Source organism: Hemitrygon akajei, chromosome 4 (assembly GCF_048418815.1).
Source record: "Hemitrygon akajei chromosome 4, sHemAka1.3, whole genome shotgun sequence".
Taxonomy (NCBI): domain Eukaryota; kingdom Metazoa; phylum Chordata; class Chondrichthyes; order Myliobatiformes; family Dasyatidae; genus Hemitrygon; species Hemitrygon akajei.
Window position 1 is genome coordinate 80588980 of NC_133127.1, and position 13800 is coordinate 80602779.

The following is a 13800-nucleotide window of genomic DNA, read 5'->3' on the forward strand; positions in this document are numbered from 1 at the left end:
GATTAGAAAGGCTGGCTCTGTTATAGGAGTCAAAGTGGACACACTGGAGGCTGTGGTAGAACAAAGGACTCTGTGGAAAATCTTAACAATTCTGTACAGTGTTTCTCACCCTCTGCATACCACTTTACTTAAACAAAGGAGCACTTTTAGTGCAGACTAAGACAATTGCGCTGCTCTAAAGAGCGCTGTATGAGGTAATTCTTATCCTCAGCCATTAGGCTCTATAATGAGTCACCCTATAGCTAGGGAGGTGATGATCTCCTTTTGTTAGTCTATTATTAACGTCTGTTTACCAAGGCTCTGTTTAAGCTTGGTTTAGCTCTGTTTACCACACCCTGCCATCATGGACACACTGTGCAATATTACCGGTACCATCACTTCTTATCTGGATGGTATGAATGTGCACCCATTACTCTATAATATTAATGTAATTCTTGCACTACCATCTTATCAGAGTGAACTTATATATCTTGTACATCTTATTTTTAAGGTAACTTTTTATTCATTCTTACTTCCCTTCTAATGTTTTATTAGTATATTAGTATATCTGTGGACTTGAAACACTACTGTGACACTGTAATTTCCTTTGGGATCAATAAAGTTTCTACCCATCTATCTATCTAATGTTTGCTATATTATATGCAATCTCTATTGCTTTTGTGCTGTGTTTGACTTACCTTGTCAACTACGGTTGCATTATGCCTCATTTAGAATACTACATGATGAATACTTCATCTTTGATATGAAGCTATACTGCATTTTCTGAGTTGCTCCCAGAAACTCCAGCCATTGTTATTTGAACTTCTAACATCATCTAATTTCTAAAAGACCTGATGATATCAAAGACTGTAAAATAATAATGCAAGATAATAGGAGCAGGAGTAGGTCACCAGGACCCTCAAACCTGTCCTACCATTCAATACGATAATAGTGGATCATTGTTGGCCTCAACTCATCTTCCATTGCCTGTTTCACATACCCCTCAATCTCTTTATTGATCAAATACTTATTTATTTGCTTCTTACGTATGTCTAAATGTTATGGCGTCACCATCTCTAGGAGTAGAAATTCCAGAGATTCATTATCTACTGGGGGAAGAAATTTCTATGCACCTTTGTTTTAAATACCTTTAATTTGTACCTCTGTCTCAGTGTTCACGACATTCCCATCAATGAGATCAATTTAGCGTATACTCTGTGGTCCCTTTAGGATGTTATGTTTGAAAAGGTCACCCTTCATTATTCTAAACTCCAAAGGAATACAGATACAAAATATTTAGTCTTTCTTCATAATGTCACTCCAGGAATTAGCCTGATGAATCTCTTTTGGATGGCCTCAAATACTTCTATATCTTTTATTTTGTAAAGATAACAAAACTGTACACAATATTCCAAGTGTGCCCTCATTAACATTATTTACAACTGCTCTGATCTCTGGGTACTCCACCAGTTATATTTCTTCAGACTGAAAAGCTCTCCTTTATTCCAACTCTTTGATTACTATTTGACAGCCAGTATTCAATTCACACCAACATACTTCATCTAGTGTTGAGGAATCTTAATTTATGCACCAGTCTCTTAGGTGGCATGTTGTCAAATGCCTTTTGTAAGTCTAAACACGTAATATCTAAAGATGTCATCAGGTCTTTTAGAAGTTAGATGATGTTTGGAGTTAGACACTAGCAGGGATGATGGTAGAACAGAAGTGGCTGGAGTTTCTGGGAGCAATTCGTAAGGCACATCCCAAAATTGAAGCTAAAATTAGTGGGGAAGTTAAAAGACTGGGAAGCTTGTAAACACTAGCAGAAGCCATAAGGAGTGAAAAGAAATATGAAGGCCAGTTAGCCAATAATATAAAAGAGGTTACTAAAAGTAGTTTTACCTATTCAAAGAATAAAAGAGAAGTGTGAGTGGATATCAAAGTGCTGGAAAATGATGCTGGAGATGTAATAGTGAGGACAAAGAAATGGCAGACAAAACTTAAGCATTTTGTGTCAGACTTCACAATGGAAGACACTAGTAGTATGCCAGAAATTTGGGAGCATTAAATCAGAAGTGAGTGTAGTTGCTATTATTAGGGAAAAGGAGCTTGGGAAGCTGAAAGGTCTGAAGGTAGATAAGTTACCTGGAACCAGGTGAACTACATCTGGGTTCTGATAAAGGTGGCTGAAGTGATTGTGGGACCATCACTAGATTCTGGAATGGTTCTGAAGGACTGAAAAATTGCAAGTGTCACTCCATTCTTTAGGAAGGGAGAGAGGCAGACAAAAAGGAATTATAAGCTAGTTAGCCTGACCTCAGTGGTTGAGAAGATGCTGGAGTTCATTTTTAATTATGAGATTTCAGGGTACTTGGAGGCACAGGGTAAAAATGGCCAAAGTCAGCATGGTTTCCTTACGTGGAAATCTTGCCTGAAAAATCTGTTGGAATTATTTGAGTAAATAACAGGCAGGGTAGTCAAAGGAGAATCAATGAATGTTGAATACTTGGATTTTCAGAAGGACTTTGATAAGTTGCTTAACAAGGTGCTTTGACATGAAACTGCTTAACAAGATAAGAGCCCATGATATTACAGGAAAGATACTGGCATGGATAGAAAACTGGTTGACTAGCAGGAGGCAAAGAGTGGGAATAACAGGGGGTCTTTGCTGTTTAGCTGCTATGTACTAGTGGTGCTCTGCAAGTGTTGGTATGGGACCATTTCTTTTCACGTTATTTGTCAATGATTTGGATGATGGAATTGATGGCTTTGTGGCCACTTTTATGGACAATACAAATGAAGGTAGAGGGGCAGATAGTAGTGAGAAAGCAGAGAATCTGCAGACGGACTTGCACAGGTCTATAACATCCCAACTTCTGTACTCATTATATTAATTTATTACTATAATTAGTTTACTATATTATCATACAGATCATTGGTATAGACAACAAACAACAATGAACCCAGCACCAATCCCTGCAGTACACCATAGTCACAGTCTCTAGTCAGGGAGGCAATCAACTAATTACTAGTCTTCAGTCAGGGAGGCAATCATCTACAACCACTCTCTGGCTTCTTCTATGAAACAAATGTTAAATCCAATTTAATACCTCATCTTGAATACCAAGTGTCTGAACCTTCTTGCACCAATATTCCATGCGGGACCTTGTCAAAGGCCTTGCTAAAGTCCATGTAGACAACATCCACACATTGTCTTCATCAACTTTCCTAATAACTTCCTCAAAAAACTTTATAAGATTGGTTAGACACAACTTGCCTCGCACAAAGCCATGACTATCCCTAATCAGTCCCTAGTCCCTGACTATCCAAATACTTATATATGCAGTCCCTTAGAATATCTTCCAATAACTTTTGTCAGACTCCCTTATGTTTCTTGCAGCAGTCTGATCTCTCTATAAATTTGCTCCTCTAAATTCCTCACTGTTAGGTGGTCTATAATATAATGCCATTAACATGATCATACCTCTCTTATTCCTCAGTTCTACCCATAAAGCCTCACTAGACAGGTCTCTCCAGTCTATTCACACCGAGCACTGATGTGACACTTTCCCTGACAAGTAATTCCACCCTTCCCTCTTTAATCCCTCCTGCTCTATCAAGTCTAAAACAATGGAATCGCGGAACATTGAACTGTGAGTCCAAGTTTCACTGACTAGAGTGTCATATTTCCATGTGCTGATTCATGTGCTTAGCTCATCCGCTTTTCCTACATTACCCCTAGCACTGAGAGGTATGTTGCTTAGAACATAGGTCTTGCCATGCTCAACCCATCGATACCTGACTTTATACGTAGGTTTAGCATCTTCCTCCACGATCACTTCATGATCTGACTAGTGTTCTGGTTCCCATCTCCCTGCAACGCTAGTTTTAAACCCCCTCCCTCCCCCCCTGCAGCACTAGCAAACTTTTCTGCTGGGTTATTAGTCTCCCTCCAGTTCAGGTGCAAACCATCCCTTTTGTACAGGTCCCACCTTCCCGGAAAAAAAAGAAATGATCCAAAAATTTGATGCCCTTCCTCCTGCTCCAACTCTTTAGCCATGTATTAAATTGTATGATGTTCCTATTTCTAGCCTCACTAGCATGTGCCACGGGTCACAATCCTGAGATCAGAATCCTGGAGGTCCTGTCCTTTAACTTAGCACCTAACTCCTGAACTCACTTTGCAGGACCTCGTCACCCGTCCTACTCATGTTATTGGTACTGACATGGATCATGATCTCTGGCTGCTCATACTCCCAATGAAAAATTAAGAACTCAATCCAAGATGTCCCTGACCATGGCACCCTACAGACAACAAACTATCTAGGAATCTCATTCTCATCCACAGAACCTTCTTTCTGTTCCCCCAATGAACAAATCCCTTATCACTACAGCTTGCCTCTTCTCCCCACTTCTATGTTTTGTAACTTCAAAACATTAAACTACTTCAAAGAAAGTCACAGAAGTCTGAAAATTCAAGTCCAACTTTGTGTTTACTTTAAGCAAGGTGCGCACAATGTTGGTAAATGCGAGGCCATCCACTTTTGAAGAAAAAATAAGATCTCCTCTCAATTCTGAATTCCAGTGAGTACAATCCCAGGTGACTCAATCTGTCCTCATAGTCTAACCCCATCATCTCTGGAATCAACTTCCTCTGCACTGCTTTCAAAGCCAGTATGTCCTTCCTCAAGTAAGGAGACCAGAACTGCACACAGTACTCCAGGTGTGGCCTCACCAGTACCCTGTGCAGTTGCAGCATAACCTCCCTGCTCTTAAATTCAGTCTCTCTAACAACAAAGGGCAACATTCCATTTGCCTTCTTGATAGCCTGTTGCACCTGCAAACCAACCTTTTGTGATTCATGTACAAGCACTCCCAAATCCCTCTGCACAGCAGCATGCTGCAATTTTTTACCATTTAAATAATAATCTGCTCTTCCACTTTTCCATCAAAAGTAGATGACGTTGCATTTACCAACATTGTACTCCATCTGCCAGACCCTTGCCCACTCTCCTATCTATATCTTTCTGCAGACTCTGCATATCTTCTGCACAATTTGCTTTTCCATTCTATCTAGTATCATCAGCAAACTTGGATACAGGACATTCAGTCCCCTCTTCCAGATCGTTAATGTATATCGTGAACAGTTGCGGGCCCTGCACTAATCCCTGCAGCGCACCACTGATCACTGATTGTCAAGCAGAGTAACACCAATGTATCCCAACTCTCTGCTTTCTATTAGTTAACCAATCCTGTATCCACGCTAATAAAGCACCCCCCAACTCTATGCATCCTTATCTTATGGATAAGTCTTTTATGCAGCACCTTATCGAAAGCCTTTAGAAATTTACACTATATGCTAAAATATAACAGGTAGTAGTCGGTCGTAGAATAATTCTTAAAGTGGTACTAATGAGAACTCGTATCTTATGTCCCTCATTAAAAATAAACTGTGATTAAAGACTGTCCCAGCTCTGTGTACTTTGGCCAGCATACTGTCCTACAAGTCCTATGCCTCTTCCTCTTCTTTGGTGTGATCTCTTATGATATGTGAGATAATATATACCACTGTTAGTCATGTCTGGCATTTGTCTGAAATAAGCATCATTGTTACTAGTCTTCCAACCCTTAATAACAACATTTCTTTGGCACTGATGAGGCAGCAGTGACTCTTTTCTGACCATCTCCTGTATCATTTTTCACATTTGTTTTGCCTGTTCCTTGAACAGCACCTGCTTATTTATCTGTGTGTTGCCCAGCCAGAATGATGCTTACATTAGAACATTCTTAATGGTCCTGATGTTATGCATCTTTATTAGGGGCATACTGCTTTCAATAAAGGTGTAACATTTTCTGGCATACTCATAAAAACTACATGATTCCTTTGGCTCACCAGCTACTCAGAACCATTCTAGCTGGCTTTAAAGTAGTTTTCCTGTATGCCAAAATCACATGGTGCTTTGATTCTAACTACACCACCACTGATAGATTTCATCTTGAGGGCATTGCATGTTACTTTCAGTCAAACTGAACTGTCACTAACTATTCTTGTACAAACATCTTGGCACAGATACATCTAGCAGGTATTCCTTCCACACTGTGTTTGCCATCAGATACTTAGTGTGTTCAGCTGGATATCTAAGTCTGATTTTTTTTTTTGACTGTCCTGCATGACTCATTTCATCCACTCCAGGGACTTTCAATATTGTCTTCATTCTCTATTGTTCGTAGAATTGATTTCTCATGCAACATTGTATACTTCTTTTCTCATATTTAGCACATTTCTTTCTCAGCCACTTTTGTTGGCATAGTTATACTATGCTTAAGCTGCCTTGACTATACTTTCCCTGTGGTGTCTTTATCTTGTGATGTTGTCTATCAACATTTTTAGCCTGGCTATTGGTAGCTCCCCAGTTTGCACAGCTACTTGAACTTTTAAACCATAAGACATAGGAGCAGAATTAGACCATTCAGCTGATCAAGTCTGCTCCGCTATTCCATCATGGCTTATCATGGATCCCACTCAAACCCATACACATGCTTTCTCACCATAACCTTTGATGCCCTGACCGATCAGGAAATAGTCAATTTCTGCTTTAAATATATGCATGGACTTTGCCTCCACTGCAGTCTGGCAGAGCATTCCACAGATTCACTAATCTCTGGCTAAAAAAAATCCTCCTTACCTCTATTCTAAAGGGTCACCTCTCAACTTTGAGGCTGTGCCATCTAGTTTTGGATACTCCCACCATAGGAAACACACTCCGCATCCACCCTATTCAGTCCTTTCAATATTCGGTAGGTTTCAATGAGATATCTCTGCATTCTTCTAAATTCCAGTGAGAACAGGCCCAAAGCTGCCAAATGCTCATCATATGTTAACCCCTTCATTCCCAGAATCATACTCATGAACTTCCTCTGTACTCTCTCCAATGACAACACATCCTTTCTGAGATGGGCCCAAAACTGTTGACTATACTGTACTCCAAGTGTGGCCTGACTAGTGTCTTATAAAAGCTCAGCGTTATCTCCTTGCACTTATATTCTATTCATCTTGCAATAATGGCAACATTGCATTTGCCTTCTTTAACACAGACTCAACCTATAAATTAACTTTTCTAACTCTCTCACTGCCAGCTGTCCCTGAAGGCTGAATTCAATGATAACATTTACTCTGATGAGCAACTCCTTAAAATCTGTAAAGCTACAATTATCTGGAATTTAATTGGACAAAGTGCTTCCTAAACAAGAAATCATACAAGAAGGAAGCAAATGGGGTCAATATGTACTATCTCACATATCATTTGAGATCATAACAAAAGAGAGGAAGGCATAGGACTTGATCTTCAAGGACAGTATGCTGAGCAAAGTACAAGAGCTTAGGACAGTACCACTATGAATTGGTGTATGTAGCCAACATGTTTATTCCTACAGAGGTAGACTAGTTCTTGCAAATTCTACACCAAAGTGTAGTTGTTTTTATGCTACAGTTCTTAAAATAGTAACACAAACATATCAAGCATCAGTGACAAGGCTGATCTTTATTGACCATCTGTTTTTGGCAGAAAAATTCACAAGCTTAGGATTCCAGTATTTTCATCCAGCAAAGGTGAAATAGATTAGTCAATTAGCCAAGGCAGCGGAAGATCAGGTAGCAGTCCAAATGTCTGCTCTTTTCTTTATGGGCAATAAAATTTGCAAGTTCAGAGATACTGTGTAAGAAGTCAGGGTGAATTGCTGCGGTGTTTTTTTTTCTCTAGATGGTAGATGTTGCAAGCCAGTCTTCCAACTGCGAAAGAAGTGAATTTGGAAGTTAGTAGACAGAGAGCCAATCAAGTGAATTTTTTTTCCTGGAATTCTCTTTTGCTGTTCGAGCTGTACTTACTTTGGGAAATACAAAAAAATTATCAGCTTTTTGGTGTGATAAGAAAATGATAAAATAGTTCTTAGGAGTCAAGAACTGAACTGCTTACCAAAAATCCAGCCTGTTGCTGCAGGGACAGTATATGTAATTTGAGCAGTTAACATTTTGGGTGAATTTTGAATTCCTAGATGTGAGATGAAAGTAATGACATTGGATTTCATAGTGAAGTGGGGAGAGGCTGGCTAGAACAAGGTAGTGCATGTTGTCCACTTATTAGTTCAAACACAAACCTTGTCCAGGTTGTGCACTGTGCTGCCATGAATTAGTTTATTATCTGAAGAAACATGAATGGAATAAGGAACTGTTGAATATTCAGCAGATATATCTCCTTTTGACTTGAAGGAAGGAAGGTTATGGACAAAGCAACTGAACTTTAAACTAGTGAGCTTAAAACCCTTTCCTGAGGAATTTCTTCAGGTAAGGGAGACTAAGATGGTTGTTTTCTAGAAACCTTCTTCTTCCTTTATACCAAGTTTGACTTCTGCTGGTATGTTAAAACGTAAGACCATAAGACATGGGAGCAGAATTAGGCCAATCAGCTTATCATATCTGCTTCACCATTCAATCATGGCTGAGTTATGTTCTCTCTCAACCCCATTCTCCTGCCATCTCCCCATAGCCTTTGACACCCTTTCTATCAATAACCTATCTATTTCCACTTTAATTATACCTAATGGCTTGACCGCCACAGCTAACTGTAGCAATGAACTCTACAGATTCACCACCCTCTAGCTAAAAAATTCCTCCTTATCTCTGTTCTAAAGGGACATTCTTATACTTAGAGTCTGTACCCTCTGGTCCTAGACTTTCCCATTATTGGAAACACCCCTTCAAGTCCACTCTGTCTAGGCCTTTCAATATTCAATAGGTTTCTCATTATTCTAAGCTCCAGCAGCTACAGGCCGAGAGCCATTATAAACTCCTCATACATTAACATTTCCATTCCTGGGAGCATTCGTATAAACCTTTTCTTGGATTCTCTCCAATCAATGCCAGCACATCCTTTCTTAGATAGAGAGCCAAAAACTGCTGACAATGCTCCAAAAGTGATCTGACCAATGCCTTATAAAGTCTCAACATTACATCCTTGTTTTCCTCCTCAAATAATGCTAACATTACATTTGGCCACAAAGCTGCGATTCTGTCATCCACATTATTAGCATATAACATGAAAAGAAACAGGCCCAAGTCAATACCTCTGCAAAATATCACTAGTCATTGGCAGCCAAACAGAAAGGCCCCCTTAATTCACACTCTGTGCCTCTTGCCTGTCAGCCAATCTTTTGTCCATTCTGACAACTAACTTTCTTGTAATACCATGGGTTCTTATCTTGTTTAGCAACCTCATGTGTGGCACCTTGTAAAAGGCCTTCTGAAAATCCAAATCAACAAGATCCATTGGCTCTCCTTTGTCTATCCCATCTGTTATTTCATCAGAGAATTCCAATAGATTTATTAGGCAAGATTTCCCCTTAAGGAAACAAAGGTGGCTTTGGTCTATTTTATTGTGTTCCTCCTAAACCTTCTCTCAATAATAGGTCTAACATCTTGCCAACCATTGAAATCAGGCTAATTGATGTATAATTTTCTGTCTTTTGCCTTCCTCCCTTCTTAAAGACAATTGTGATTTTCCAAACTTCCATGACTTTCGTAGAATTTAGTGATTCTTGAAAGATCACTACTAATGCCTCCACAATCTCTTCAACTATCTCTTTCAAAACCCTGGAGTGTAGTCCATCTGATCTAGATGACAGATGGTCCAAGCTGTAGGCACTTTTCACTGGATTTGCATGGAGTTTGTTGTTACCAAGCCTCCTTCATTATACACTTGGTCAAATTTATCCTTGATCTCAAAGCAATATTTCTTAACTTATCTTTCAGCTCAGGGCTATGCTGGCATGTGGTTAAAAATAAATAGAATGTGCTTTGGTAATTTTCTATTTTGTCAGTATCAGTATTATAACTGCATTGGCACAGCTTGTCTATAGAGGCATGGCCAGTCAGTTACTTCCTGAATATAGAATCATTCAGCATGGAATTTGATCCTTGTAGACCATGCTATGGAAATATTAGATAAGGAAAATGATATCACTTGCTGATATTGTTTGAAATGGTCATTTTTTCCCATTTAAGTAAGGGTATACTACCCATAATTAAACTGTTCTTTCACCTGGGAGGAGGGTTTGTTACCCTGGACAGTAATTATTCCTTCTAATAATATAATTGATGCATGAAAGTATGCCACTGGCTAGATTATTGTTGACAAGTCAAATAGACTTACAATGTTGGTATTCTTGCCTCCTGCCATATGCTAATGCTGGCCACTGTTTCCTTCAGTACAGTTATCATCAATCATTAGTATAACTGTTATACTCTTAGTGAATTATATTTTGTGCTCTTGGCACTTTTGATGCTTCTTCCAAATGGCGCTCATCAGCTGAGACAGTTTGGAAGATAGTAATCTTTGGATCATTGGATAATAAATGTCACATTTAACATTTGCAACAATGGATGTGGAGAGTCTTCAGAGATTTAACCTTATCCATTGATTGCAGTATCTTTTACTTCCTCTGTTGAGCTTATACATTTCTCAGCATTACTCTATAACACACTTCATGCTGTCTCTCGCATTCTCTTTTAAACTCAGTCAACCAAAATGGTCTTCCAGACTGACTGATGGTACTTTGACGGAAATAATAATCTGAACTCCTTTTACATATCTAATTTAATACAAATTATCGTGAAATATAATTATATTGTGGTTGATAGCCTATGAGCCTTTTAGATGCCCCATTTTTGAATTTTGAAACAGTTCTATTCATTACAGTGACAGCATCATAGAGCATGATGAAATATCTTCTCTGTGTAAAGGAAATTGTCTTAGGCCTGGGCCATAGCCTCTCTTGATTTCACAACACCTGCCTACTAACTTCTTTTGCTGTACAGTCCCTACATACTTGGCATTTACACCCTTTCCAGACAAGAACATTAATTCCATGGTTTGTTGTTCGAATGCATTGGTGAAAGTTGTTGTGATCATGTGGAAGTAAGGTTTTTAAACCAATCTGATTAACATCCGTCAAATGTGAAAGATTTTTTAAGTTTTTTGTTTCCTTAACACTTTGGGTCAGACATGACTCCTTCGTTCAATCTATGAAAGGAGGGATTAAAAGACAGTGTTACTAAGACTATCAACTTTACCTGTCTTGCTTTGTGCCTTGCTGTTAACCACTTTTCAGTTGCCAGATAACCAAGTGGTGAACAATAGGGCAACTGCTCAGTGAAGGTGAATCCAGTGATCCTAAAAATTCTCCACTTTAACACACTGATTCTTCAAAAAAAATCTTAAATTTTCAGCCTAGTTTTTTTTTTGCAGGCTGCTCTTTAATCTTAAACAGCTGTTTTTATATAGGATGTGCACACTTGTGAATTAGCTGGGATGTGGGGATGAAGAGTGTAGTCTTTTATGGGAAAGTAGTCTGGTTTACCTTTCTTGGGCCTAAGGTAAATCATTCCATATTTGCCCTCAAATTGGTGTTTTGCCATTAAAATAATCAGTTATGCAGTTTGTAACTTCAGTCTGTAACATAAGAAGCATTACTGTCTTTCCCAACTTAATGTCATCTGCAAATTTGGATGTAAAAGTCATTGACACTGTGACAAGTTGAGGACAAAATTAGGAACTGATTCCTGGAGAACACCACTAATCATCTTTTATTTCTACTCAAAACTTCAAATAGGAAATCATTAAAGGGAAATGTCACACTTTTAGACTGAAAATATAAGAGGCTCTTCACCTAAGGCCTAAAAAAAGCAAAGAAAATGCCAAGTTAAACCACAATTCTTCAGAGGAGTGAATACATCTCAATATCCTATCCCTGGTTAGGCACTGAAGCAGAAGTGGTGCAGCATTGGACAGTTGAGTAAAGGACTGGTTGCTGTAATATTTCACTGTAATATTCTCATAGCTCAATAATGTAGCATAGCTACTAAGCAATAGCCATAATCAACCTTGACTGAACATGTCATTCCTTTGCAACAAGTAATACAATAGACATCATTCTTTCTTCTAACCAATAGATTTGTTCCAAGGTAAGATCCTACTTTGATGGTTGGAACTATCTTAATAGATACCAGCAATGGTATAAAGTTAGTTATTAATCAGCACAGCATGATTTCATTGATGCTATTCTCCTGAAAAAGTAAAGAATGGCAAATAGTGCTTTAAGGCAAGAATCAAATCAAGCAGTTATTTACACTAGGGCTTGATAGGAAAATTTGTGTGTATATTGTTACAAGAATTAAGTTACCATTATACAAACGTGTATGTTATATATTAGCATTTAACTATAAATTATTTCACATCTTTGCATCACCAGGTGTGTATGTCGATAGTAGTCCCCAGGGGTATACAATAGTTGTGATATCCTAATAGAATTTCCATATTATGAAAGGCCATTACAAAACAAAAATAATTGTAAGAAAATTTCCAATAGATTATAAAAAAAGAAAAAGGAATAACTTACATTTTTGTAAGATCTGAGTACATCCAAGCATGCTTCACAGCCAATGATGTATGTTGAAATATAATCATCTGTAAAACAAAAATCATGGGACAGTATAGTAAGGTCACACAACCCATAATGAAATAAATGGCCAGTTAGTCTATCTATAGTTTAATTGGTTGAGCTTTTCTTTGAATAGCGCAGTTGTGTTTTTGTATCTATTTGGGAGTGCAGGCTTTGCCTCTATTTAAATTCTCTTTTGAAAGAGGGCAAATCCAAAGGTGCAACTGTCTTAACCGCTATGCTGAGGTATCTCATAGATTATGTGCTCAAATCTCTGGTGTGAGGCTTGAGGTGAGAGCATCCTATTAAGCCCAGGCTGACATTAAAGTTAAATAGACCAGTACGTCACAGTCACATATGATGGAAAGCTCTCAAACAAATAACAGAGGAAATTTTTATTATTACTAATTTTTTTATTGAAACACCAACAAATTACATTCAATACAACTAATTGCCAATTACATTTTGAGTGTTTAACCCAGCCACCCCCCAACCTTCCTCACCATCCCCCCTCTACCCCTCTCCCCTCTACCAACCAACTGAATAGTAGTGCATACACAGACAAAGCATTCTTATTTTAACAAAATATCTTTTAAGTGAGATATCAAATTTGTCCACATTAAGATTGAGTTTGGTTGTGCATCATTTACTCTTGCTGATGAAAGTTCCAAGTAAGGAATGTTCAAAAAGCTCTGAAGCCAGTGAGTATATGAAATATCATGGGGAGGTTTCCAATGCTGGACTACAATCTTCTTAGTTGCAGTCAGGCCTGCCAGCCAGACTTTGCGTGTTTTTTCCGTAAGGGAAAGGTAGGAGTCATCATTTAGAAGATGTACAGCGGGGTCCATTGGTAATTGTGAAATTTTGAAAATTTCTAAACAGAAAATGTGAAATTTTTGATTAGTTTAAAAGTTCTTAAGTTTAAGGATTTTTAAAATTTATTCTCACTTAAGATATTTGATTTTTATCAATATCCTTGTAATATGTCATTCTTTCACAGCACAGGAAACTATTCTGAAGCTCTTGAATATTTGAAAACATTTCTGGGCCTGGCTGAGAAAAGCGATGATAAATGGAGTTTGGTGGATGCTTGCAAATTCCTTGGCATTATGCATAATAATTTGGTAGGTATCAGTTTTATACTGTATATAGGTGGTAGGAATTGGAGTTAATCTATGGTTGAGCACTGGTAACAAGACCCAGTTTTAATAAGCATCATACTCTGTATGGAAACCTGAAAAGCCTCCAAATTAGGCCATGTCATGAACTCATGATGTCTGCCAAAAACAAGCATTAGGTCTCTGAAATGTAGAAATGAAGATTTGGATG

General features: G+C 38.3%; 1 protein-coding gene across 5 annotated transcripts in view; it reads left to right on the forward strand.

Annotated features, from left to right (window-relative positions):
- Window positions 1-13800, forward strand: part of ttc29 (tetratricopeptide repeat domain 29) — a 366818-nt gene that overhangs the window by 200683 nt on the left and 152335 nt on the right. For all 5 annotated transcript variants that reach the window (XM_073042934.1, XM_073042932.1, XM_073042933.1 and 2 more), the window contains exon 9: window positions 13472-13595. In XM_073042934.1, coding sequence (XP_072899035.1) covers window positions 13472-13595 — 124 coding nt within the window. The remainder of the gene's footprint in view (window positions 1-13471; window positions 13596-13800) is intronic.